The sequence below is a fragment of the Grammomys surdaster genome, unplaced genomic scaffold, assembly GCF_004785775.1.
Source record: "Grammomys surdaster isolate TR1022 unplaced genomic scaffold, NIH_TR_1.0 213, whole genome shotgun sequence".
NCBI lineage: Eukaryota > Metazoa > Chordata > Mammalia > Rodentia > Muridae > Grammomys > Grammomys surdaster.
Genome location: NW_021604658.1, coordinates 3897592 through 3922091, shown reverse-complemented (window position 1 = coordinate 3922091; position 24500 = coordinate 3897592). Strand labels below are relative to the sequence as shown.

Genomic DNA, 24500 nt, shown 5'->3' with positions numbered 1-24500 from the left:
GTGTGTGTGTGTGTGTGTGTGTGTGTGTGTGTGTGTGTGTCGAATGTATCAACTCATAGTTGAGTATCAACTCTCGAAAACAAAATAACAAAACAAACAGGAAAAACTATTTAGCTGGGTCTGGAGGCACACGTCCTAATCCTAGTATTCAGGAAGCTAGGTGAGGCAGGGGGATTGCAGTTTCTAGAACAGCGTAGGGTACGTTAAGATGGTCTGAAAACAAAGTTTATATGTGTAGTCACCCACTGGCTGAGAGAAGCAGGATATTACACTAACAATAAGTACATACCTCATCTCACGTTTGTTTCTAACATGATTTTCCGATACAAGTTCCTCAAAAGTTGAATCGTAGCTTAGTTGAGAACTGTGACTCACACCTTTAATCTCAGTACTTGGGAAGCAGAACTGGATCTCTGTGAGGTCAAGGCCAACTTGGTCTACATAGCAAATTCTAGCCCAGATAGAGATACACACTCTCACTATGGTAGTGAAAATACAAGGTGAACTTGGAGCATTCATTGATTGATTAAAATACAAAAATGCAATAATGAGACATATTAGAACAAGCTATGGGGACACACGCTTTTAACCCCGGAATCTGGGCGGCAGAGCAGGCAGACCTCTATGAACTGACACTTGAGGTTAGCTTACTCTACACAGAAAATTTCAAACCAGACAGAGCTACACAATGAGAAGATCTCAAAACCAAAGGAATTACAAAGGGTAAGATGAATGTGCCTGAGGGTGTAGCTCAGTTGGGAGCATGCACAAGGCCTGGGCTCAAACCCCAGCACTTGTTAGGGATGGTGGCACAGGGCTATAATCTCAGCATTCCTCAAGGCTGGAGGATCAAAAGGATCAGAAACTCAAGGTCATCCATGTCATCTACGACAAACCTGGACATGACACCCTGTCTTGATTGTACATGACCACTGCCGTGTGATGGTTACACATGTGATGGTTACACATGTGATGTTACACATGGCACTGACGAAAGGAGAAGCTGGGCCACAGCTAGATGGGAATTCTCATAGTTTTCTTAACTCTTAGAAATCTAAAATTGCTGGGCGGTGGTGGTGCACGCCTTTAATCCCAGCACTAGGGAGGCAGAGGCAGGTGGATTTCTGAGTTCGAGAGTTCGAGTCTAGCCTGGTCTACAGAGTGAGTTCCAGGACAGCCAGAGCTACACAGAGAAACCCTGTCTCAAAAAACAAACAAACAAAAAAAAAACAAAAAAAAAAAACCAAACAAACAAACAAAAAAAAACTACCAAAAAAAAAAGAAATCTAAAATTATCTCAAAATAAAACAACAAACAGGACAGTCATTCAGCTTTTTATTGGTGTTTGGTTAAGCATGATGAACTGAAAAAAAGCATGGTGTCCAACCTTAGAGCAGCATAGTCTCCCCAAATATTCCAAGTGAGAACAGTACACAGCTTGTCTATCTAAAAGATTACTGAAGAACTCAATGAATCAAGTTGTCAGAATTGTTCAAAAACAGTATGCTCACATAAATGCCGTTTTCCCAGTACCTGAGATGAAAGGGCAGAGACAGCCTCGTCTACAAAGAGAGATCTTGGCTAGCCAGGGCTACAGAGTGAGACCCTGTCAAAGAAAAGAAAGAAAAGGCAAGGCAAGGCGAGGTAGGGTTGGAGAGGTGGGGGCTCAGTTCTCTCAGCTCCTCAGAGGCTTTCCGAGAGGGATTCCCTGCACCTGCGCCATCAGGTGCAGCTGTGGCCTCAGATGTCCAAATGCACATACACATAAATACAAATTTAAAAATGCTTAAGACAAATAAGTAGGCATTTAAGGAAGGTTTCAAGTAAAACAGAACTGGATGGCTGCCCAGGAATGGCACCTAAGGTGTCCTCTGACCTCTAGCATGTACACTTGTATGTATACCCATAAGCACTCACATGCACACACAACAAACACACCTTATGCTGAAAAAAGTACAACAGAAAAACTAATAAAAATTATGTCCAACGAAAAAGAGAAAAGTTTTTTTTTTTTTTTTAAAGCAAGGTAGGGAAGACCAATTATTAGGGAAGAATCTGATACACCATGTAAGAGCACAGGACAAGCAAACACAGCAAGGGATTCTACTGTCATACCTCTGCTCTTTTCCCTACCTGCCTTCAAACACAGCCAAGGTGGCCATAGAGCATATTGTTCCTGTCATCATTGAAACACTGGATATGCTGGACAGCTTTAGCTCAGGAGTAACATGCTTGTTTAGCATGCAAGGGCTGTGAGCTCCTTCCCCAGAAGTATCAAAATACCATAAGCAAAACCCCACCTACTTGGACATTTTAGTGTACAGAATGGCTAGGGATTGGGGTAAGAATCATTCTTTCCATATATTCTATTTCCATTATTTATGAAGAAATCTTTTAGTTTTTAAAAGGAAGAACTAAATGGCTAAATCCTTAACAAAATGCCCTTGTCTATACTGCTGAACAGTCACAGCAATACATTTAAAAGGGGGAGGGGTTCTTCTGGTCCCACTTTCAATAAACTGCAGAGGCACATTTTCTCAAGTTAATTTTATTAACAAAAAGTGCAAGCTGTTAAGAGAACAGTAAACTATGAGTCACAGCATTCAGCAAGCCATCAGCCATGGGACGCAGACGAGAGTCACTAAGTACAAGCGGGCGAGAGAGAGTGCGCTCCTGTATGTACATCCATGCTTCTCCAACAGTCTCTTGGCCAACTTTAAGGGTAACTTTCACAAACATCCAACAGCTCAAACACAAACACAGGAGCATATGGCAAAAATTGGCAATCACTTGGGGATTGGGGTAATTGGGAAAATGAAAGCCTTGCACACAGCTTCGTGTGGATGCATAAATCTTTAAATGCACTCACTGAAATCAATGTCCAGCCGATGGAAATATATTTTTTGAAAATATTTGTTGCACTACGGTTATGTTTCAGGAAGCAGAAAAGATGAACACTTTAAGTGATCTTACATGTGTCCAAATGACCATGCATAGAACCAATCCACAATGACTTAACTCATTTTAAATGACACCTGTAAAGGTCACAGAACTGAAGAATGTGTGCCATTACCCAGTATGCCAACAGTTGAACAAGTGAGAAAAACATAAAATTTGGTCTATCATCATATTTCAAAGAAAGGATTCTGTCTAACATTGTTCAGGAAAAGTCTCCACTGAGCAAAATCTGCTTATAAGCAATTTTCCTGTTGACTATTATACAAGCCTTAATGAAATTACCACCTAATGAAAAAACTTAAACTATGTCCATCTAAACTACATGTCAGCCAAAGACAGAAGAGCGCCGATGCTGAACAAGAGCAGGTCACACGATGCCTCCAGGTACTTTCTGGCACTTAGCTGGCTCTCTGTTACAGGAGACAAGCTGCCTTTGTTAATGTACTAATTTGCTAAATTAACTGAATACTACACTATTAGTTCATTACATTGGAAAGAACTTCCCTGCCTTAATCTTTTCCTTATATATTACTGTATCCTGCTGGAATTGTGTACCTTCTAATAGTTTCAGAATTGCTATTTTAGGTAGAGATGACCCCCCCCCAAAAAAAAACAAAAAAAGAGATTAAATATGTCTGATTATCTGACTGCTGACAATTTTGAGCACCAACTTCCAACAAATTTCAGGGACCAGGTAGCTTGTAGCTCGGCTCTCATGTCTGGCAATTACCTTCCACTGCCTTCATCGGTGTTGAAGTGGAGATTTTCAGGGTCTATTTGTTCACCATCAGGAAAACTGGAATGTGAATCTAAGAAAAAGATTGAAAGAAAAAAAAACTTAAATAAAAGCAAATGTTACAAGGCATGTGTTCTTTGCCCAGTCTTTATGTGACCTTACCAAATGTTTTACTGACTGATAAAGATGTGCTAGGTAGAAAACAAGCCTGTCTTCAGAGAATTTATGATATAAGTTGAATGTAAGTAAGGAGAAAAAAAACCCTGTATAGACACCCACAATTAGAAGAAGAGGAAAGCCACAGCCACACCTCCTGAGACACTACCCTAGGAACGATGATGGCAGTGCTCTCCAGCCTCAGAGTCTATAAACACGAGCTGTTCCTCACTCAACAGAACTGCCTGTGCAATCATCACTGCAAATCCCACAAGCATGCAAAATAAATTACCTCAAAGCCGGACACTTCTTTAGAAGCAGAAGTGATTACTAAAGATACTTCAGGACATGCAAACCAGAGACTTGTTGCTGGACTGAGAAGGGAACTAGAGCTAGGGACCGGGAAGCCCAGAACAGCCCTGGCCCTCACAGTGCACTTTCTACTACACTGAATCTGTTTACACTCCCTCTGTACAGGAGCAATTATCCCATCACAGCACACCAGACACAGACATCCACAGCTCAGCAAACTGAGCTGCTGTAAAGACAGAAGGGCCAGAGACATGGCTCCATGGTACAAACTCTAACTGTGTAAGTCCAACAACTGTAGTTAAGTCTATAAAAACATATTTGCTGGGACACATCTGTAATCCCAGCATTCTTGTGGCAAGATGGGGCAAAGTCACCCAGAATCTCAAGGCCACCTAGTCTGGAGTATAGGATACAGTGGCAGAAACAAGAAAGGGTGCCACAAAATGAAGTGGAGGTAGAGAACTGACTCCCCAAAAGTTTTCTTCTGATTTCCACACCTTCACCAACATGCATAACCTCACATTCACTTTTTTTTTTTTTTTTTTTTAAAGACAAGGTCTCTGATCCCTGGCTGTACTGGAACTAGACTAGACTGACTGCAAACTCAAGAGATTTGCTTTTCCTCCTTTTAATGCTGAGATTAAAGTCATGCACTACCATTCTTGGCACAAATCATTTTTTTAAAAAAAAGGGGAAAATAGTAACAGATTTCTCTTACTTAGTTTTTTTCACTAAGAATTCTTTTTTAGAGGGGATTAAAACCAAAACCAAACCAAACCAAACCAAAATCAAAATCAAAAAAGATTCCAGGATTTGTATGTGTGCATACAAGGGTGGTGTTGGGATTTACAGTTTACAGTATGGTAGAAAAAGAAAAAAATTCTAAAGAGAGAAGGAAAAAAATATAAAACAAAAACTAAAAACTTCAAACATACAAAACTTGAGCTCAGGTGCAGAATGAATATTCAGGTGTGAGAACCCACCCACTGTCTCTGCTGACCACTCTGTTCTGAAGCATCCTCAGCCACAAGCTACCCAACACCAGGCAGCAGGCTTTTCCACGGAGGAAGCATCACTCAGGCAGCTAACTGGCAAGTGTTCCCTGACAACTTTCCTGGTACTTACCACATTGTTTACCACAGAATGCTCTCTCACAAATGACAGTAATTTTTTAAAAAGTAAAAGCAGCAGAGCAGAGTGAGCAGAAGCAGCGGCAGAGGCAGAGAGGGCAGCAGCAGCGAGGCTTTTAGGAACCTGTGTAAAATGACTACATGCTGCACCTTCATCTGGGGGCTGAGCCAGGAACGGATCGTTGAACGCGCCCATGCTGGTGTGCTCTTCCTGCTCCTCGTTCTCAGTGTCACATTCAATGTCGCTGTCACTACTCATTCCTGGCAAGGAAGGAAGGGGAGAAAGGGAGCTAAGAACCCACAGTTCCTTGAGTGCCCTCTACACTGATACAAGCTAACAAACACAAGAGAGCAGCAGCCACACACGCCTCGGTTCTCTGCAGCCTGTGAGAAGCAGCACTTTTACTTTGTTCTTCAATTAGTACTGAGCATCATAGTCCTTCAAAGTTCTGTGTAGCTAGTATAGGGAGAAAAAATTTCCAAATAAAAATTTCTTAGCGGGGCTGGTGAGATGGCTCAGCGGTTAAGAGCACTGACTGCTCTTCTAGAGGTCATGAGTTCAAATCCCAGCAACCACATGGTGGCTCACAACCATCTACAATGAGATCTGATGCCCTCATATGGGTGTCTGAAGACAGCTACAGTGTGCTTACATATAATAAATAAATAAATCTTTAAAAAAAAAAATTTTCTTAGCATGTTCTAAAAACAAGAATGACAAAACAAACAAATAAACAAAACCAAATAAAACAAACAAACAAACAAACAAAACCCAGGTACAGCCGGGCAGTGGTGGCACAAACAACAACAATAACAACAACAAAAAAACAAAACAGGTACTCTTTCAATCTGATCTACTATAAGAACTAATAGTCTACAGCTGGAAATATCCACAAATAACAGGCATAGAAAATTCTGACAATTCTAGCAATAAATTAGTTTCAAATCTATTTGAGTCTCTTGTTTTATATTTGTGTGTACTTCAGATACTCAGTGTATACATTTTTCATTAATACCTAATAACTATACAAGGTGTAGCATGCCACTTTAATACATTTGTAATATGTAAAGATCAGAACAATTATTGACTTATTTACCACCTTAGGTATATACCAATCTGTGTTGGGAACATTCAAATCCACTTTACTGGCTGTTATAAAATACTTTATTGTTGTGGTAATTATTTAAAACTGGCCTCTAGTCAAGCGGACTCTCTAAGCTGCAGCAGCTCTGCCTAGCCCAGCCACCAAGTTTCTCGGCCTGAGGCCACGTATGCACTGCAGCTAGAACCGGCCCGCCAGAAACACCAGCCCTGCCACCCACTAGATGCCAGCGTGAGAGATGGCTCTGCCAATCTTCCATGCTGTATCCGCAAAGCAGGGCATTGCCCAGGCCATTCCGCCATCCATGCGGGCCCAGTAAGAGAATGAGACTCTAATTCTTATAGATTAATCAAAGGCTTTATATGTTTGATAATGATTAATAACAAGATGCCCATACAAAGAGAGTTGTATTCCAATTAGCTAACCTAATTATAAGTTTATAAGCTGTTCCCCATACCTGTGTGGTTCTCCATCCTCCTACATCTCTGCCCTCTCTAGCTTCTCCTCTTCCTTTTTTCTCTTCCTCTCCCAACTACTATTCTTCCTCTCCTTACTCCTCCCACCTTAGCTCCTCCTACACTTTATTCATCATAGTAAGCCAGTCACCCTACTGAGCTTCAGAACACTGTATGGTATCCTCTGTGCTCTGTCTGTCTGTCCAGACACTATCCTCACTCCATTCTCACACCCACCTGACCCTCTCCCAGGCTAAGGTAGCCACTGTTTAATTTTTCACTCCAAGATCAACGTCTTAATTTCTGTATGTAAGTGACAACACGTGTTATTTTTTATTTTGTGCCTACTTGCATATTGAGATAATACTCTCCAATTCAATCTATGTTCCTGAAAATGATATGATTTCAATTGTTTTTTAAAGCTGCCCAGTGTTCCATTGTGTTAGTTTCTCTATCATATATAGAATATCACAACAGACATCCTGAATCTCTGGCTCTTAAAATTGTTCTGCCCCTGGTCTGTGTTCCTCAGGCCTTCAGTTTGTATTGCAGGTGTTATCAATTAGGGTCAGGTACCCCACGGTCTGTTTGCATTTTGATCATTTATGATTTTCTATAATGGATCCTGTCTGAAGCAGGAAGAAACTTCCATCATGAGGAATGGGTAGGCAAGAGCGACATTTATCTGTGGGTATAAGTCTTTAGAATGCATTTAGAACTGTACTGCATTAGGCAAGTGGTTGTGGGACTCTAAGGTCCATAGCCTTACCAGTCACAGATGTTGACTAGATTTACAGTACCAAGCATGAATTTCCCCCTAATAAGAGGGCCTGAAGTCCAATCAGATGGCTGTTGGCTACCCCTGGATATTAAGTGCAGCTACTGTGCCTTGGGATATCTTGCCATTCTGGTCATAGGCATGGTTTGTAGGTGTCAGATCTAGGTAGAACTATCAACTCCATTTTCCCTGGGTAGCTAACTCTGGTACTATGAGAGTGCGAATCTTCAGGGAGGATGTTTCCAGGTCAATCCCAGCTCCACTCCTCCAGATCTTAAGTGTGTAGCTTGCACTTTTTAAAGAATTTATGTGTGCCAATGTGTGTGTATGTGTGTGTGTGATGTGCATTGTGTAAGAAAAAAGTCTGTGCACAGGTAGAAGAAATGAATAAGGAGTGCCTGCAGATGATGAATGGAGAGAAGCAAGTCCTCAAGCAGAATCCTAGGTTAATTCCTCTGACTTGCACACGGAAGCCATTGGCACATCACATATAATACAAATACACACACACACACACACACACACAAACACAACCAGCAAGGACTTTTATGTTTAATGGAAAGAACAAAACTATCTTCCATTAGAATTTAAACTAAGATCTAAGTGCCGTACTTAGGTGAACAATGTTCCCAGAGACCTGCACACACTAAACATGCATGCTAGCACTTGACTCTATGTGCAGCCAGAATGTTTAGGATTTAAACTTGAGGTCCAACTCTCAGGAAATTACCATAAGACCTGTTCAAGAGCCACTGCTATTTAAATAAAGCAAATGTAGACATCTTCTCTGGAGGGCAGGTTCTCACTAGACAGCAATAAATGCTGTACAAAATTCATGGTGTAGCTACTGAAAGACTCTGAAAACTAAACCAGAGTGGGAATACTGCTGGAGTCACATGCTCAAGTGCCACCGAACTGGATAACTCAGGTCTCATGAGATCACTTAACATTCACTATGCAATCCAGAACCCAGAAAGAATATCAATAATCAATTCCATGGTGATACTGACACTGGAATTTCCTAACAAGGACTTTTAAATTTGTCACAAATGTTCACTGTCAAAAAATTCTGAATAAGTTTTACAATAATTTTTGGGGAAGTAGGGATCTCAAAAAGGTGTGCTTTAATATAAACAATGCTAATAATGTACCCAAAGCAAGAAAACTTCACATTTAAAATTCTTTATCAAAAATAAAACAAAACAAAACAACACACACAAAAAAACCCTGTATATTTTCAAGCAAATACTTTTTTATATTTGACAGTCTCATTCTGTAGTCTTGTTTGGCCTAAAACTAACAATAGTTCAGTCTGCCCTCAAACTGAGGTAATCCTCCTGCTTCAGCTAGGATTACAGGCATGAGCCACAAAGCCCAGCTAGAATATATTGTTTTACAAGGAAAACCGTAGTCCCATCTGTGAAACACTGCTCCCACCTTGTGGCCTTTCGTGGAACTGGTCCTGAAAACAAAACTAGGCTGATTCTCCAAACTGTAGCCATTCATCGGACTATAAGTCACTATTAACTATATAGTATTTTCAAAACTATTGCAGTTAGAAGAAAAACTGTAACCTAGAACAAAGTCTGGGAGATGTATCAATGTCAACCAGCTGAAGCTAGTTGTGGAGATACAATCCTGTAATAATATCAGATGCTTGGGAATTCACACAGAGAAGCAGGCAATTTATTTTTAATGTACTAATAATTTACACCTGCCCTTCTTCTTGCCTTCTAAATCAGTGGTTCCCAGCCTTCCTAATGCTGCAGGCCTTAAATACAGTTCCCCATGTTGTGGTGACCACCCCCAACCACAAAATTATTTTTGTTGCTACATAACTATAATTCATAACTATAATTTTGCTACTGTTATGAATTATAATGTAAATATCTGATATGCAACCCTATGGGGGTTGCAACCCATAGTTGAGAACCACTGTTCTAAAGGACTCTTAACATTGTCTAAAAGTCTTGCCTTCCCTGAAAGGCTGTGTACTCAGGGAGTGAGACCAAATTCATGGACTTTGCCAATTTTCCTTGTCCATGAACAAATGATACAAGATGAAGCTAGGAAGTTGTTTCTGGCCCTGAGAAAGGTTTTCCTTGTTGCTAGAGATACAGAAATTAAAAAACAAACCCTCCCCATGAATATTCAGGATATGATTCAGACTTCTTACCAAGTTTGCAACTGAAGCAACTATCTTGTCACTTTCAAAAAAGCTAACCAATTCACTGAGACTTCTAATTCACTGAGATCTCACACACACACACACACACACACACACACACACACACACACACAGAGAGAGAGAGAGAGAGAGAGAGAGAGAGAGAGAGAGAGAGAGAGAGAGAGAGAGAGAGACAGAGACAGAGACAGAGACAGAGAAAGACAGAGAGAGACAGAGAGAGAGAGAGAGAGAACTATAAGCCAGATGTAGAGGTTCACACCTGCAATCCCAGCATCAAGAGGCTCAGGAAGGAGAACTGCTCTGAGGTCATCCTGGGCTATTCACAGTGAGAATCTGTCTCAAAATGGGGAATGAAAGGCAGCTGCTAGGCTGTAGCTGCTCTGCTGAACATTCCATTCCATTCTGAACACAGCAAAAATAAGGCATACAACTCATGTCTATAATCTCTGTTGTTTGGAGGTAGAGTCAGGAAGATCAGAAGTTCAAGTCCAAGGTTAGCCTGGGCTACATAGTAACAAAGAAATACAAGGCATAACCACATTGAACAGCTAAGTTTTCTAACTCTGAAACTATCCTAACACGCTTAGTCATGTCTCACTTAAGACTTCTAAACAAGAGTGCTACTTTCCTCACTGTTTCATTTAATTTTATTTTTGGATAGCTCGTCTTGATTACCCTAAAGGTGATCACCAATTCAGCAACAGCAAGTCATCACAGGCTGTATAACTTATCTACCAGCTAATGTGGAACAATGTCTTTAATAGCTGTGACAAGGCTTTTCCCTGGAATGGGTATTATGAGTATCCCAGACTAAACGAGAGATCTGTATGGCTTTAGCAGAGTTCAGTCTTCGGTTTACAGAATTGTATCAATGGTGTGTGTGTGTGTGTGTGTGTGTGTGTGTGTGTGGTGTTGTTGTAACTAGGCTGCCAGTATCAAATAATTAAAAAGACCAAGAGAAGGTTGTCCTAGTTAGTTTCAGTTAGAAAGGAATGGGTCCATTTATGACAGTCATATCTAAGAAAAAAATCCAATCACATTCCATTGATACTGGAGGGCAAGTGACTGCTAGGGAGCCAGGCATGCTGACACATACCTATAACCCCAGCACTGGGAGAGTTTGACAGGAGGACTGAATTCTAGTGTGATAATAACAAAACCCCAAACTTAAAAACAACAAAAACTTCAAAACCCCCATGATTTTAGTAGTTCTGAACTTCCAGCTATTAGTGAGGCAGAGAAATGAGGCCTTAAAGTTTCCTCTGGCAGCCTCTTCCTCAAGGAGGAAGAGAAACCACAGCGGCACAACAGAACAGTTCCTCCATTTGACATAAGTAGGAACTTTGTTCCCCATTTCAGCTAAGGCTTACACTGTGAAAAATAATGGCTCCCTGAGCACTGACTTGTGTTGGCACTGGAACAGCCCAAGAGTGTAAGGGAAGGCTCCAGCGCCCTGTGGCTACTGTGCTCCCCTCCCAGCCTCCTCAGCCAGCTACCTTCCTTGTTATCCTCACAGGCTCCTCATAGCAACCTTTCTGGTTGAGTTCCTGGTGCTTTATATTATAACACTTCTTATACAATGGAAAAGTCTGTTGCTGGAGAACACTTAATGCCTACTTCTAAATCTCACCTGAAGTATCACATGCTTTTAAGACTTTGGAACATGAAATGCAGACCCTAAATTCGAGTAAGCAAATGTACTTGCCTAGGACAGCTGCCAATTCCTTTGTTAAAAACTGGTTTTGTGGTATTGAGACATGGTCTTAACTATATAGCCCAGGCTGGCTTGCAAATTGCTATGTAGCCCAGACTAGAATCAAACTTATGATTTCTTTGCTTCTGACTCCCAGTCTAGCTGGCAATTTTGTCTTCCTTTATTCAGTTGATCTTATTTATTATTGTGAGCATGTATATGTCAGAGGGGAACTTTTGGGAATTCGTTCTTTTTTTTTTGTTTTTTTTGTTTTTTGTTTTTGTTTTTCGAGACAAGGTTTCTCTGTGTAGCCCTGGCTGTCCTGGAACTCACTCTGTAGACCAGGCTAGCCTTGAACTCAGAAATCCGCCTGCCTCTGCCTCCCAAGTGCTGGAATTAAAGGCGTGCGCCACCACCGCTGTTTCTTTACTTGGGTTCTGGGGAGAGAGCTCAGGTTGTCAGGTTTTCATGTGGCAAGTACTTTTACCCACAGAGCCATTTCTCCAGACCTCAATTTGCTTTAAATACTACTGTCAAATTCCTTCAATATTATTAATCTTTTTTTTTTTCTTCTGAGACATGGTATCATGTAACCTAGACTGGCTTTGAACTTGCTATGTGGTAAATTCAAGGATGACATCAAATTTCTGACCCCCTTCCCTCCATCTTCCCAATGCTGGGAATGCAGGCCAACTCACCGAATGTGATGCTGGGAACTGAACCCAGAACTTTGTTAGGTAAGCACTCTTACCAGCTGAGTTCACTCTGGTCCATGATGATTAATCTTTACTGTTGACTTACTGGACTTACTCAGTTACATCTGAGTGTATCTGTGAAAGTGTTTTCAAATAGTTTTTGTAGTTGTTCTGTTGCTTTTCAATACAGAGTTTCTCTGTGTAGCCCTGGCTGTCCTAAAACTCGATCTGTAGATCAGACTGGCCTTGAACTCATAGAGGTCCTCCTGAGTGCTGGGTTTAAAGGTGTGCTACAGCAAAGCTCCAAGTAGGTCTAACTGAGGAACAAAGAGTCAGCCTAAACATGGGCAGTGCCGTCTCGAAGACTGGGGCCTTGGCCAGCAGAATACGTCACCATCCTGCTTGCTGCCTCCCCGCCCACTGCCAGCCCTTCCATACAATGATCAACTGTATCTCTCAAACGAGAGGGAAAGACAAATATTCTTCCTTTAAATTCTTCCATCAGGTATTACATCAAGCAAAGAACTAATATATGTGCTTCTATGCTAACCAGATATTCACATGGAGAAGTGAGATGTGATTGTCTGAGTGGGAGACTAAAATTAAATTCAAGTCCATCTGTAGTTCCTATACTTGGGGGGCTAAGGCAGGAAGATTTAGTCAGTATAGCTATACAGTAAAATACTGTCTCAAAAACAAGAATGAAGTTTAAGTCATCTTTCACTTCAGTTATTTAATACATGTGTCCTAAGAAGCTTCATGTCCCCAGCTCCAAATCCCAATCCAAGTGTAACAGTGACTCTCCATATGGTAGCCAGAGTAGAAACTGAAAAAACACAATTCCATATATGATGCTACTCCTGACAAAGACAGATAAGAAAGTTCCTCATGATCTGACTGCTACTTGTACTCTGGCCTGAGACTTACTGGCTAATCACTGACTAACTTCTACTCACGCCTTTAGATGAATTTTCCAAGGACAGACTACAGCCCAGGTACACAGAGATGAAAACTCCAAGCACTGACTCTGAGTTCAAAGTCTACACTTACAATGACTATTTCTGTGACTTTCAGCAAGGTAAGTTATATTTCTAAGTTTTAAATCACTTGTTTGTAAAATCAGGAATAAAAGTTAAAGACTATAAAGAACAATTTTGAGAATAACATTGCAAGAACTAAGTAAATATCAACTGTTTTGATGATATACTTTTAGTTTCTTGTATACTCTTTTTTTTTTGGTTTTTTGAGACAGGGTTTCTCTGTGTAGCCCTGGCTGTCCTAGAACTCACTCTGTAGACCAGGCTGGCCTCGAACTCAGAAATCCGCCTGCCTCTGCCTCCCAAGTGCTGGGATTAAAGGTGTGTGCCACCACCACCTGGCTTGTATACTCTATCAGAATACTTATCACCCAATATTATCAAAGGCTATTTACCAGTGTCTTCAATATCTAATCCATACTTTTTAATGGTTCTCTCTGCCTCTCCCTTCCTACCATACATACACAGCATACCTAAAAAAAGCTACATATAGTTTGTTTTATTAGTACCTGTAGCCCACCATGCCAGTGCGTCTCAAGGACTATTACCCTGGTCAGATTATTATACTGACCAGTGAGTGGTTTTTCAATGGGATGACTTGTCTCCCAGGAAACACTTTATAATGTGTGGACACATCCTGAGTTGTAACTGGTAGGGAAGTAGTTACTGTGCCCAGTGGTTTAAAGCTCTGAGGATGCTGCTAAACATCCTGGGCAGAGAACAGTCTTCCTATAATAACAACCAAGTCTAGAATGGCAAGTGTCAATGAGACATTAGTCAAAGACACAGTGATTGACATACAGATATATATTTATTGATCGAATAGATATACTATCTGTAGTTCTTCTCCCGGAAATAACTTGTTTGGTAAGGTATATTCTCTACTCCTAGCTACTTCTTCCTTTATTTATTCATTTACTTCTTTTTGGGTGGCGGGATCTCTACACAGCCCTAAAAGTCCTGAAACTCACTACACACAGGAACTCGATCCCACAGAGATCCACCTATCTCGATCTCCTGAGTGTTGCCATTAAAAGACAGATTCCACTCCCAAGCTCTTTAAAAAAAAAAATAAATAAAATAAAATAAAACAAAACAAAACAATGAGCATCTCACTATGTAGCCTTCACTAGACTTGGCTGGCTAAGAATTCAAAGAGATCTGGCTATTTCAGCGTCCCAGTGTTGGGATTATTGACACGTACCAGCATGCCTGGCCCAAGACAGACCCTTTTATGCAGTAACTTACACATTTTTGCTAGTCTCTGTATATAATTTCCTTGTAAGTCACAAAAATTGGCAAATGAATTCAGTATTCAAACATGTCTGTTAAACTTCTGTACCACTGTCACTAACCATTCACTTCCTACTGCTACAGCCACTGAGAACGAAGTACTTCCTGCTCACTGGTCCTTCTGACCTTGTTCAATGCTCACCTTCCTCAGGGGCAGCTGAGGCTCCTTCAGGTAGTGTGGGCTGTACCTCCCCAGCTTCAGAATGACTTTCTAAATCTGCCATCTGCATTCCTTCCAGACGACCTCCTTTTGCATTAGTCCTTAAAGAGGGAAAAACAACATGATACTTTCAAATATTAATAGTGACATAATAATTTTCTTTTTTTGTCCTAAAGCTGAGCCTTAAATCAAGCATGAAAGATTTACTTGTGTTTAATTCTAAATTTCCATTTTTAAAAATTTTACTGAATTCAGAATAAAAGGTTATGATACATATTACCAAACCTTGTTTATGACAATGTGTAGTAGGGGACAAAGACAAGGTGTGTAAGATCTCTCTGCTATTTTTTTAAACATGGTTTTTTAAAAAAAGATTTATTTATTTATTTAATGTATGTGATTACACTGTCACTGTCTTTGGACACACCAGAAGAGGACAATAGATCCCATTACAGATGGTTGTGAGCCACCATATGATTGCTGGGAATTCAGCTCAGGACCTCTGGAAGAGCAGCCAGTGCTCTTAACCACTGAGCCATCTCTCCAGCCCTTCTGCCATTTCTTAAAATGGTTTGTCAATCAGTAGTTACCAATTAAAATAAATAGAAACATAAGTTCTCACTACTACTGAAAGACTAAGAGAAGCATTAGTAAGTTAGAAATCAAAGTACACTCTGGTAAAGATAGTCACAATTGCTTCTTTAATGTGCATAACAACATGGAAGGCACAGGATACAGGGAACTCTGAGGGCAGGAATGGAAACAACAATCAGGACATTTTCACTTGTATGTTTCCCATTTTCACTGGGAACTACTTATTTAATTTGTTATTTAACTGTTTTTGCCTCATTGCTCCAAAGCAGCAGGGAGGAAGAAAAGACACAGCTGGAGAGCATCCATATGAACCAGCTGACATCTTGTTCCTAACTAGCTCACCATGGTAGTTTGAATGAGGATGGCCCCTCATAGGCCCTTATGTTTGAATGCTTGGTCCCCAGTTAGTGGAACTGTTTGGGAAAAATTAGAAGTAAGTATGGTCTTATTGGAGGAGGTTCAAAAGCTCACCCCACACCCAAGCTCTTCATCTGTCTGTCTGTCTGTCCATCTGTCTGTCTCACCTGCACCTTGAGGATATATGTGAGCTCTCAGCTAATACTCCAGTACCATGCCTGTCTGCTTCCTAACATGGACTAACCCTCTAAAATTGTAACGAGTCCTTTTATAAGACTTGCCTTGATCATAGTGTCTCTTGACAGCAACAAAATAGTAATTAAGACACTCACCTTTTACTTTAATGACTTTTTTTTTTATTTTTTTGGTAAACAATGAATTTTATAAGGGCTGCTTACATGAGCATGGGTGAGGGACTGTTTGTAAGAGTCTGAGTACCTTATCACTGAAGACTATGTTTCTCTTCCCAATCAACTACTATTTGTAAACTTGTGAGTGTGTGTGTGTCACACTGTGAGTCTTCCCACTTCCATGTCAGGGTGTTGATGGGCCCAATCTTGTACAGATCATCCAGGTGCTATGAAAGAATTTTAGACTTTTATATAAAGTTTTATATCCCCCCATATATGTAAAATTTTTATGACTAGATGATATAAATACCTCTATAATAAATTTTTTTTTAAAAAAGAAAGAAAGCTAAGGGTCAGAAGAGAAAACCCAGATTTGATTCCTAGCACAAATATGGCAGTCACAATGTCTGTGACTCTAGTCCTGGGAATCCAACACTTGGGCACCAGACATACAGACAAAATGATCATATATAAAAAAAATTTTTAAGAAAAAAGGTAAAAAGGAAGGAAGGAAGGAAAAAGGAAGGAAAGAAAAAAAAGAAGGAGCTGGGCAGTGGTGGCGCACGCCTTTAATTCCAGCACTTGAGAGGCAGAGGCAGGCGGATTTCTGAGTTCGAGGCCAGCCTGGTCTACAGAGTGAGCTCAGGACAGCCAGGGCTATACAGAGAAATCCTGTTTTGAAAAAAAAAAAAAAAGAAAAGAAAAAAAAAGAAAGAAAGAAAAAAGGAAGGAAGGAAGGAAATTGCATTTTAGAGGATTTCAAAAGACAGAAAAAGAGTGAGATTGAAGCAGTATTAAAAAAAAACAACCAGACAATTAAACAAGGCACAGTGGCCTGTAATCCCAATACTTGGGCGAGTAAGGCAGGAGCATCAGGAGTTGAAGGCCAGCCTCGACTACATGAAACTCAGTCTCAAAACAAACAAACAAGCAAACAAAGTATCAATAATAAATAAGATTAGTGAAAGCACTTTATTCCACACAAATATGTGACACACGACACAGCATAGATGGTTTGGAAGGATGCACAGCAGATTAAAACACGGACAAGATCAAAGCTGATATACACATATCGCACACACAAAGTACACTCATGTGTCCTTGCTGTCAACAAAAGAGAGCTCTAAGCTAGCTGGAGATGCTCACTTCTGTAATACAGCATTCAGAAAGCTGAGGCAGGAGGACTGCTGTCATTCTGGGACAGGGGATATTGAAAGAGAGAGAGAGAGAGAGAGTAGGAGACAATGCCATCATTTTTTTAAAAAGTTACATTTTAATGCAACAAATAAACTTACCGCACACTATAAAAATAGTTGTGTCCATTATAATTTAGGCTTGAAATTCCAAACAATAAAAGAGTATTATTTACCCCAAGGCGACCATTTTCCTCCTTTTCTCAACAGTAGGTAAACCATTGAAAACTGCAACCACCACGGCGTCAGAATCCAGGGCTTTGCACTGTCGGTCTTCACTTTTGGGCAGAATGTCCCCAATGATGCTGTGTGTCAGAGCCCGGGGGGAGCTGTGTCTGCTCCCAGACTGAGAGCTTCCCGGGGATCCTTTAGGAAAGAAGATAATAAACATGAAAGCTCTCTTAGTGTGGAAAATTTCTTTATATATCCATTTTTTTTTTATTTTAAAATTTTTAAATGAGTGTTTTGTCTGGGTGTCTGGATGTGCACCATGTGTGTCCAGGTGTCAATAGAGGCCAGAAGAAGGCATCAAATCCCTAAAAATGGAGTTACAGACGGTTTGAGTCACCATGGGGAGTTGGAAATCAAACCCAGGTCCTCTGCATGAGGGAAGCAGTGCTCTACGACACAAGCTATCTCTCCAGCCTGCTATATGTGCATTTTAAACTAAGTAAAATCTTCAAAAAAATTAAAAATATACCACAATCTTTTTGACTAGCTACTAAATTAACAAGTCCAGAATACATAGCTGAAAATACTGTTCTGCTTTGAGATCAAATACTAGAGCCCGAGGTGCATGTCAGCCACCCCAGAACTTGGGAGGCTAAGGCAGGAGGATCAAGAGCAAAACCTTATCACATATAGACAATATATGATTAAAAATGAAAGTAAATCTTTTCTTAAAAGTCAAAAATCAAACAAAAGAACAAACTCATGAAAAGTAAACAATAAAGGCACACACACCCCAAGTGTAACTGTAAGTCAACATCTTTGCTGCTTTTCAAGGTTAAAGCAATGTTGCATCAATTCCCAAGCATGTCCTCAATAAAGTTACATATAAATTCCTCAGCTTTACCTTCAGACAAAACCTGACAGTCTCCCTTTGAACGGCTGTTTTCTCCAGAGTCCACAGCTCTTCGGAGTGATAGACTGCCAGCTATGGCCCGAGCTGACTTGGGTGAATTCTTCTTATTTGTGGCTGCAAAAATATTTAGGAGTATTTCTGAATATGGTAAAATGTCACAGAACTCACTATACAGTCAGAGGTCTAATCCTTACCATACATGGATATTTTTCTGTCTACAATGTTCAAAACAACAGGGCACTCAGTGACCCTGACAGCTTATTTACTACTCTGTGACAAAAGTAATTCTATTTTGTTGCTTCTGAAACAGAATAAGATTAGCTATGACCTTATTTTTAAAAAGTTGTATCAATTAAGATGATGAAGTGTAAACTAAAATAAAAATACAAACCCTCCAATCCAGTGGTTCTCAACCTTCCTAACACTGTGACCCCTTGATACAGTTCCTCATGTTGTAGTGACTTCAAAGCATAAAATTATTTCATCGCTACTTCATATATATAATTTTGCTACTGTTATGTATTGTAATGTAAATACCAGATAATGCAGGATATCTGATATATGACCCCCAAAGGGATCTTGACCCAGAGGTTAAAAACAGCTGTTCTAATTTAAACAACTGGAAATTGTGCTTGTTTGGATCAAAAATATAATCAATGCTGAATTTGAAACAAATTATAGTCATAATACAAATATAATCATAATTCAAAATATTTGTGATCAAATAAAAAACTGACTAAAGTAGTAATGACAATATACAGCTTAAAATAACTGGGGTGGGGTCAGAGAGGAGATACAGGCAACAACAATAAGAACTAATCATACTTGCAGGAATACTCGAGAAATTACAAAAAAAATAAATAATAAAAAGATGAGAAGATGTGCATCATAGCTTTAAGCCTAGCACTCAGGAGGCTGAAGTAGGAAAACTGTGAATTCAGAGCCAGCCTGGATTATGTGAGACTTGTCTCAAGGCCTAAACCAAAACAAAGAAAAAGCAGAAGAGATTTGCAGGTTTAGCAAGTTTGGCTCTGTCCTAAAAAAATATGATTACAATAACAAAATTTCAGAATAAACTTTGAAAAACTATTCCTATCAAAAAACATCACGCAACAAAGTTAACCAGACCCAAAAACTGAGTGAACTCCTATACATTTAGAAGAGGCATTCTAAATGGGAGCCCTGGAGCACCAGGTTAAATTCTACATTTGCAATTTCAGATATATTTTATGCACTTTCAACCACTAGAACAAAAATCTAAGACAGAATTAGAACTTTAATGGCCAAGTCTGACAGCCTGAGTTCAATTTCTAGAACCCATAGGGTGAGAGGAGAGAATCAACTCCTTTAAATTGTTCTCTGAGCTCCATACAAGCATCTTCCCTAAGTAAATGTCCAAAGGAAAAACAAAAAGACAACAGGTTCTTAAAATTTTTATGAAACTATAAGAGATCTGGAATAGCAAAAGCAGTCTCTCTCAAACAGAAGACTCCCTGCCAATACCCACTGCCAGGGAGGAAGCCAGGGCCATAGGCTTGCAGCCCAGGGCTGATCCTCAGCTACAGTCAGAACGAAGTGAAGGGGCAGCTCTCTTCTGACACTGCTATTGTCAGCATAAAGCCCTTAAGGTCAACAACTAGAGAAAAAGAGCAAGTAATCTGAGAGAGACAGCATGGCTGAAATCCTAGCACTGAGGAGGTTGAGAAAGGAGGGCTGTCCTAAGTTCAAGGGCAGCCTAAGTGGGCTGCACAGTGTGTTCCAGGCCAGCCTGGGTTACAGAGTGAGATCAGTCTCAAACAAAGGAGAACCTGCTGCTGGGAGAAGTGGATGTTTGAGGCCACATTCACTACTGCCACATGCCCCCTCCCCGACCACCAGGAAAATAAAGACTACACACACACACATACACACACACACACACACACACACACACACACTCACTACTGCCACATGCCCCCTCCCCGACCACCAGGAAAATAAAAACTACACACACACACACACACAAACAACTGGGTCATAGCAGCATGTGGACAGATATCTGTCAGAACTGAGAATCCAGCAGCAATCTTCACATTCAATCTGACTTCAACAAGGATGCCAAGACAATTCAATGGGTAAAGGAAGGAGGAACAAGAGCAAGTGTTGCAGACACTGTGAAGAAACTGAAGTCACATGACTGGCAGAAATACAAGTCTGCAGATGTTTTAAAAATAGTATGACACTGTGGCAGTTCCTCAAAAAGTTAAACATGGTTTCGATTTAACCCAGCAAGTCCATTTCTATGCATACACAGAAAATAAACAAAATATTTATTGTCTACATGGTAACTTATAATACATCTTCACAGTAACATCATTGATTATAGTCAAAAAGTGCTAATGAGCTATCTATATCAACTGATAGTGATAAACACTACGTGGTACAGCAGCTATATAATAAAATATTGTTTGACCAGTAAAAGGAACATATTATTATTAACTCATGAGAAATATGTAGGAACCTTGAAAAGATAATGGGAAATGGAGAAGAAAAAAAGAGATAAATAACCTCATTTTGTCAGGTATCATGGTACATAATTGTAATCTTTACACTAGATAAGCTGAGGAAAAGGATCAAGAGTTTGAGGCTAGCCTGGGCTACATAGCAAAAGTGTATTTTAAAGAATATAAATGAAAATGTGACAAGACTCTGTTTCTGTGTTAATTAGGAAGGCTAGTTTAAAAACAAACAAACAGAAAATAGTAAGTGCCAGTGACCGTATGGAGAAATGGAATCTGGGCCTAGTTAAAAGTGTAGCTGTTACAGCAAAAAGTATAACATCCCAACCCCTCCAAAAAGTTAAAGACAGAATAATCTAGCAACGCCAGTATACATACTGACAATTTTATAAAGGGGCTTCAAAAGAGTTATCTATGTTTAGAACCAAAAGATGTAAACAACCCAACTGTCCAAAGGAGGAATAAATAAACGAAATGTATTCTAAACATAACAGAGTACGGGTCTGCCATTTAGAAAGAAGGAAGTTCTGCACAATGGTGTATGGACAAACCTTGGAGATACAGAAAATAAGCCATTCATAAAGATCTCCAACGTCAAATGCTGCAACAATTCCAATCACAAGTGGTACCCAAAGGAGTGATTCACAGCCCCAGAAAGCAGAGCAGTGTTCCCCAGGCACCAGCAATGGAGGACTGCTGAGAAATGATGCGGTTCAGAGTGAGAAGAACTCACAGGTAGATGGTAGGCAGGGATACATATCGATACCAAAGTGATTAATGCTACTCAACTGTTGCAGACTACAATGGTAAATTTTATATTACATTCACTTTGCCAAAAATTTTAAACATATAAGCCTCCCCAACTAATGGCTAAAATGGCAAATTTATATTACATGCACTTTACCATAATTTAAAGACTTTCTTCACAGTATGTATGATCTTCAAAATGAGCTAACATAGGCAGTGCCCAATCCACACAGCCCCCCAGATTCTCCTCAGTTCACATGCAACTTATTGAAGAAAGCTTTGTTTTCTCATCTCAGATATTATTGGTATACTCTTCCATTCAATCTTTAAGTTAACACTTCTCAAAAATATAGAGCATAGATAGGAACACTTCATTTTAGAATGTTTTCTTAGATTTTGAAATACACTATCTAGTTTTCACTTGTCTTAATGATTCTTTCCCATTTCCATTGGCAGCCTTCCCATCCCTTTTCTTTACCAGACCTCTAAATGTATAAGTAGTGCCTCAGCATGAAGATTTCATAAAATCAACACCACTGCTTGGCACTGGTGGTACTTAACTTTAAACTCAGCACTTGGGAGGCAGAGGCAGGCAAATCTCTGAGTTCAAGGCCAATATGGTATACAGAGTGAGTTCTAGAACAGCAAGGGTTACATAGTCTCAAAAACCTTGTTTCAAAAAAACCATTTAAAAAGAGATCACTACATTTGCTGTGACCTGGAGGCAAGTAGATCTGAGATTTCCATGCCAGCCTCCTCTACATAGCAAATTCCAGCCAGGACTGGAGGGTCCAGGGGGTTTGAAGGAGAGAGGAGGGAGAGGGGAGGGGGGGAGAGAGAGAATAGAGGAGAGAGAGAGAGAGAGAGAGAGAGAGAGAGAGAGAGAGAGAGAGAGAGAGACTCTTGAACAGTATCTAGAGTGCTGGTACTCTCATTCGGTTACAATCAGCTGTGACCACTTCCCTGGCTTGATCTGTATATAATGCCTGCCTAGGACCATTTACTAGGCAACCTAGCATGTGCCCAAACAGCATATTTAAACACAATCTCTGACTCTCTAATCTTATCTGCCCTGACACAAATTTTCACCATATAAATTTCGCCTTAAATTCAGGGTCCTCCTGCTTCCTCTTCCTGACACCAGCATCACCCACACATACCAATGTACTTGGCTTTGAATTGCTGCTTAGTAGATGACTTCACTAATCACTAAGTTACTTAGGACAAAAAAAATAATTCTCAGTTATCACCTTTCTCAGAACTATCCAGCATTTTCAACTACAGCTGTGACAAAGAACTAAATCCTCAGTTCAAGGTCAGCCTTATAGAACAAGTTCCAGGACAGCCAGGATTACAAAGAGAAACCCTGTTTTGAAAAAAAAAAACAAAACCTGAATTCTATTAGCTATATTGTATGTGTTGTATGTATTGATGAACTGTTTCTTTATGCATCTAAAACAGTATTGGTTACATTCTTAGAATTAGAAAGATGAGAAGCTCTGTCAAAGCAGGCTGCAAGGCCATGAGCAAGTCTATCTACGCATGGCTTTAGCTCCAGATTACACCACTAAGTTCACACAAGCTAATTTAATGGAGCTCCTGCTCTGAAGCTTTATTAGATCCTTCTCCACAACGCAACTGTTTCTGAGCAAACAGCTCAAACTCCTTATTGAAGTCTTGTAAGATCCTGGGTTAAACCCTGTTATCTCTGACTTCATCTCAGTCTGGCCTGCCTGATTCTCCATATCCACTCACGCTAGTCTCGCTTTAACCCTTCAGTGTGAATCTTCCACCAGTGAATTTGCATTTCTGTCCTGTTTATACAGAATACTGCTTCCCCTCGGCATCTGACGGGCTCAGCTCAAATATGCTCTTTACAGAGACTGTCTCAGATTATCTCTCCAAAACTAAAGCATTCTTCATCTGCTCTGGTTTCACAGTGGTAATCACAGTGGTAAGTATTCATTGATATTATGTTCATTCATTTATTTACATACTTTACTGTCTGATTCTTATCACTACAATGCAGAATCCATAAGGTTACTAAAGTGTCATTTAATACCAAGTACATATGAAAGGAGAAAATTGACTCTACAAAGCTGTTCTCTTACCTCCAGAAGTCCACCATATGTGCATGTACAAATTCACACAAAAAATAATTTAAAAAAGAAAACTGTTGGTGCTAGAGAGATGCCTCAGTGGTCAAGAGCACTGACTGCTCTTCCAGAGGTCCTGAGTTCAATTCCCAGCAACCACGTGGTGGCTCACAACCATCTGTAATGGGGTCTGATGCCCTCTTCTGATGTGTCAAGGCACATGGGAGAAAATTACATTATAGGAACTTCTTTACTTACGGTTGCGTATGTAACAGCCAGCAACTGATGACTTTGCTAGAAGCTCCATTCCCAAATCCTGTAATCTACCAGAGTTTTCGGGTCCACAGGTAGCCAGAGCTGCCTGGTCAGCACAGAAAAGGTTTGTCTGCATGTCTGCAGAAGCAATACTGCTGCCCTTTATATCTGACAGTGTAGTCTTCACGTCAGTCTTCATACACCGGACTTCTGCCATTTGTGTTTTGAGCCTTTTCAGCATCTTCAGGTCAGAGGGCACTCGCCACATCGCCTGCTGCTTCCTTTGATCTTTATCTTTTCGAGAATATGATGCTTCAAAAGGAAAGCAAATGACAAATCACGTTCATATAAATTTTTAACATTCATGACCTCATTCTTTCCCACAAATGTAATGTATGGAATGTGGTAAGGTGCTTTACAATATCACCAAAGTGTATGCATCCATACCAAGAGATGTCTTAGATGATAAGTACTTGCTGCCAAGCCTGACCACCTGAGGTCTATCCCTAGGGATCTACTACGTGGCTGAAGGAGAGAACTGAGTCTTCCAAGGTGTCTTCTGACCTCTATACTCTATACATAGCCCACAACACACACATGCTCATGGACACACAAACATACCTACACAAATA

At 40.2% G+C, this 24500-nt stretch overlaps 1 protein-coding gene across 3 annotated transcripts in view; it reads right to left on the bottom strand.

Annotated features, from left to right (window-relative positions):
- The window catches only part of Trim37 (tripartite motif containing 37), a 130814-nt gene that overhangs the window by 30786 nt on the left and 75528 nt on the right, over positions 1–24500 (bottom strand). For 2 of the 3 annotated variants that reach the window (XM_028772497.1, XM_028772496.1), the window contains exons 19-24: positions 23872–24180; positions 18264–18386; positions 17365–17554; positions 14677–14795; positions 5443–5553; positions 3689–3767 (exon numbers count right to left, since the gene is read on the bottom strand). In XM_028772497.1, the coding sequence (XP_028628330.1) occupies positions 3689–3767; positions 5443–5553; positions 14677–14795; positions 17365–17554; positions 18264–18386; positions 23872–24180 (931 nt within the window). Of the gene's footprint in view, positions 1–2530; positions 3768–5442; positions 5554–14676; positions 14796–17364; positions 17555–18263; positions 18387–23871; positions 24181–24500 lie in introns of those variants that run through there. The other variant, XM_028772498.1, reaches the window with a different exon arrangement.